Source organism: Canis lupus, chromosome 11, assembly GCF_003254725.2.
Source record: "Canis lupus dingo isolate Sandy chromosome 11, ASM325472v2, whole genome shotgun sequence".
Taxonomy (NCBI): domain Eukaryota; kingdom Metazoa; phylum Chordata; class Mammalia; order Carnivora; family Canidae; genus Canis; species Canis lupus.
The window spans coordinates 51,956,934-51,959,277 of record NC_064253.1 but is presented as its reverse complement, the minus strand read 5'-3'; the positions used below and the strand labels follow the sequence as shown (position 1 = coordinate 51,959,277).

Below are 2,344 nucleotides of genomic sequence, written 5' to 3'. Positions count from 1 at the left end.
TCTGCAAATGCAGGACTCGGCACTCTGTATTTTTAACCAACAATCATGCTGTTTTGGGTGCCCTGCCATGGGGCCTGATGATGTCTGGTGTTCCTAATCTCCTTGGCAGTAAAATTGTGATGATCTACCATGTGGCATTGGATAGTTTGGGGAGCCGAGTAGATTTACATGGGAAAATGTCTGCAAAGCATCTAAGTGGCACTGGATGGTTTGTGCCTCAGGGCCCTACTCAACCTACACTGAGGATGTGAATTATGAATCGGCTCTGACTATCAGGTATGATTTTATTCCTTGAGCCCAAGTTCAAGCAGCAGAGGGACAGACAGGTCAGCATTGGTTACAAGAGGCAGCACACAAGGCCTGCTCTGCACATCAGGTTCCCGGAGACTTTGAGGGGAGCTCTATGTTGTAGACTCCAGAAATTCAAATTGATCAGCTTATTCAGAGAAGAGGGTCAAGTGCAGATAAACTGATTTACACTAACTAAACTCACAAAATACTGAAGTGTATACCAGATACTCCATAAGAAATAAAGCTATTAAAGATATAAGTATTATATCTTTATATAACTATATATTATATAACTTTATGTTTTCGAGTCAGCACATTCTCTTCCTATAAGACTGTGTTGGAAGTCTAGTTATAACAGAAACTTGCTGGACAAGGAGGAACTACATCTACAGGAATGGGCCACATAATGTCAATGGTCAATGTCACTGAGCTTTGATAGCCTAAGGTCCCAATTATATGACAGAAATAGAGTTATTCAGTGGCTCCTGCTTCCCTGTAAAGTGTTGAAGACACACAGCATGTGCAGACATACAATTCTTGCTTTAGGTATATATATATATATTTTGTGTGTGTGTGTGTGCTTTAGGTATATTAATACCATTGAGTAGACAGAAATGTCCTTTATTTTGTTAGGTTTCTTTAGATTTCCAGGTTCTGCATTTCATGCTTTTGACTGATACACAGACTAAGTTTATATAACTTGGGTTTTAGTTAAATCCCACAGGTTAAGCTTATTTACAATTTTAGAGGCATCATACAGTGATCCCCATGTACTGACTCAAGCCATCAAAAAACCAATATGTATTTCTGCCTTCAGTATTTTTAGGGATAAAGGAGAGTGTATGAAATGGAAGGACCCAACCAATCTGCTGTGACAGAGTTCGTTTTGCTTGGCCTCTCTGCCCATCCAAAACTAGAGAAAACATTCTTTGTGCTCATCCTGTCGATGTACCTGGTGATCCTACTGGGAAACGGGGTCCTCATCCTGGTGACCATCCATGACTCCCGCCTGCACACACCCATGTACTTCTTCCTGGGGAACCTCTCCTTCCTGGACATCTGCTACACAACCTCCTCAGTCCCTCTAGTCCTGGATGGCTTCCTGACCCCCAGGAAAACCATCTCCTTCTCAGGCTGTGCCGTGCAGATGTTTCTCTCCTTTGCCATGGGAGCCACAGAGTGTGTGCTTCTGGGCATGATGGCATTTGATCGCTATGTGGCCATCTGTAACCCACTTAGGTACCCTGTGGTCATGAGCAAGGCTGCCTATGTGCCCATGGCTGCCAGCTCCTGGGTGGCTGGTGGCATCAACTCCTTAGTGCAGATCTCTCTTGCAGTACAGTTACCTTTCTGTGGGGACAATGTCATCAACCACTTCATCTGTGAGATCCTGGCTGTCCTAAAGTTGGCCTGTGCTGACATCTCCATCAATGTGATCAGTATGGGGGTGGCCAATGTGATCTTCCTGGGCGTCCCAGTTCTGTTCATCTCTATCTCTTATGTGTTCATCATTGCTACCATCCTGCGGATCCCCTCAGCAGAGGGGAGGAGAAAGGCCTTCTCCACCTGCTCTGCCCACCTCACTGTAGTGGTCATCTTCTATGGGACTATTCTTTTCATGTATGCAAAACCCAAATCTAAGGATCCCCTGGGAGCAGACAAGCAGGATGTTTCAGACAAGCTCATCTCCCTCTTCTATGGCCTCCTGACTCCCATGCTCAACCCCATCATCTACAGTCTGAGGAACAAGGATGTTAAGACCGCTGTGAGGTACATAGTGGCTCAGAAGCACTTCACTCAGTGATGGTGGGTGAGAACCCACACCTTCTCATTCAGTTGTGAAATTCAGTATAAAAACTCAATCAGGGGCAAAGTGACTTCAGAGCTACGCTGCTCACCATGTGGTCCATGGACCAGCAGTGTTAGCATCATATGAAGCTTTTTAGACATACAGAATCTGGGGCCCATTCCAGACCTACTGAATTGGAATTGACGTGTTAACAAAATCCCTCAAGGGATTCATATGCATGTTAAACCTTGAGAAGTATTGGTT

The 2,344-nt window shown here is 44.7% G+C and overlaps 1 protein-coding gene across 1 annotated transcript; it reads left to right on the top strand.

Moving 5' to 3' along the window:
- Window positions 1-1,138: 1,138 nt before the first annotated feature.
- On the top strand, window positions 1,139-2,095 carry LOC112650235 (olfactory receptor 13C7-like). Its single transcript, XM_025432987.3, has one exon. The coding sequence runs from the start codon at window positions 1,139-1,141 to the stop codon at window positions 2,093-2,095; it is 957 nt and encodes a 318-aa protein (XP_025288772.3).
- Window positions 2,096-2,344: the final 249 nt, after the last annotated feature.

Bases quoted from the DNA above. Each gene is read 5' to 3' on its own strand.
- LOC112650235 (XM_025432987.3), top strand. From the start codon at position 1,139: ATGGAAGGACCCAACCAATCTGCTGTGACAGAGTTCGTTTTGCTTGGC.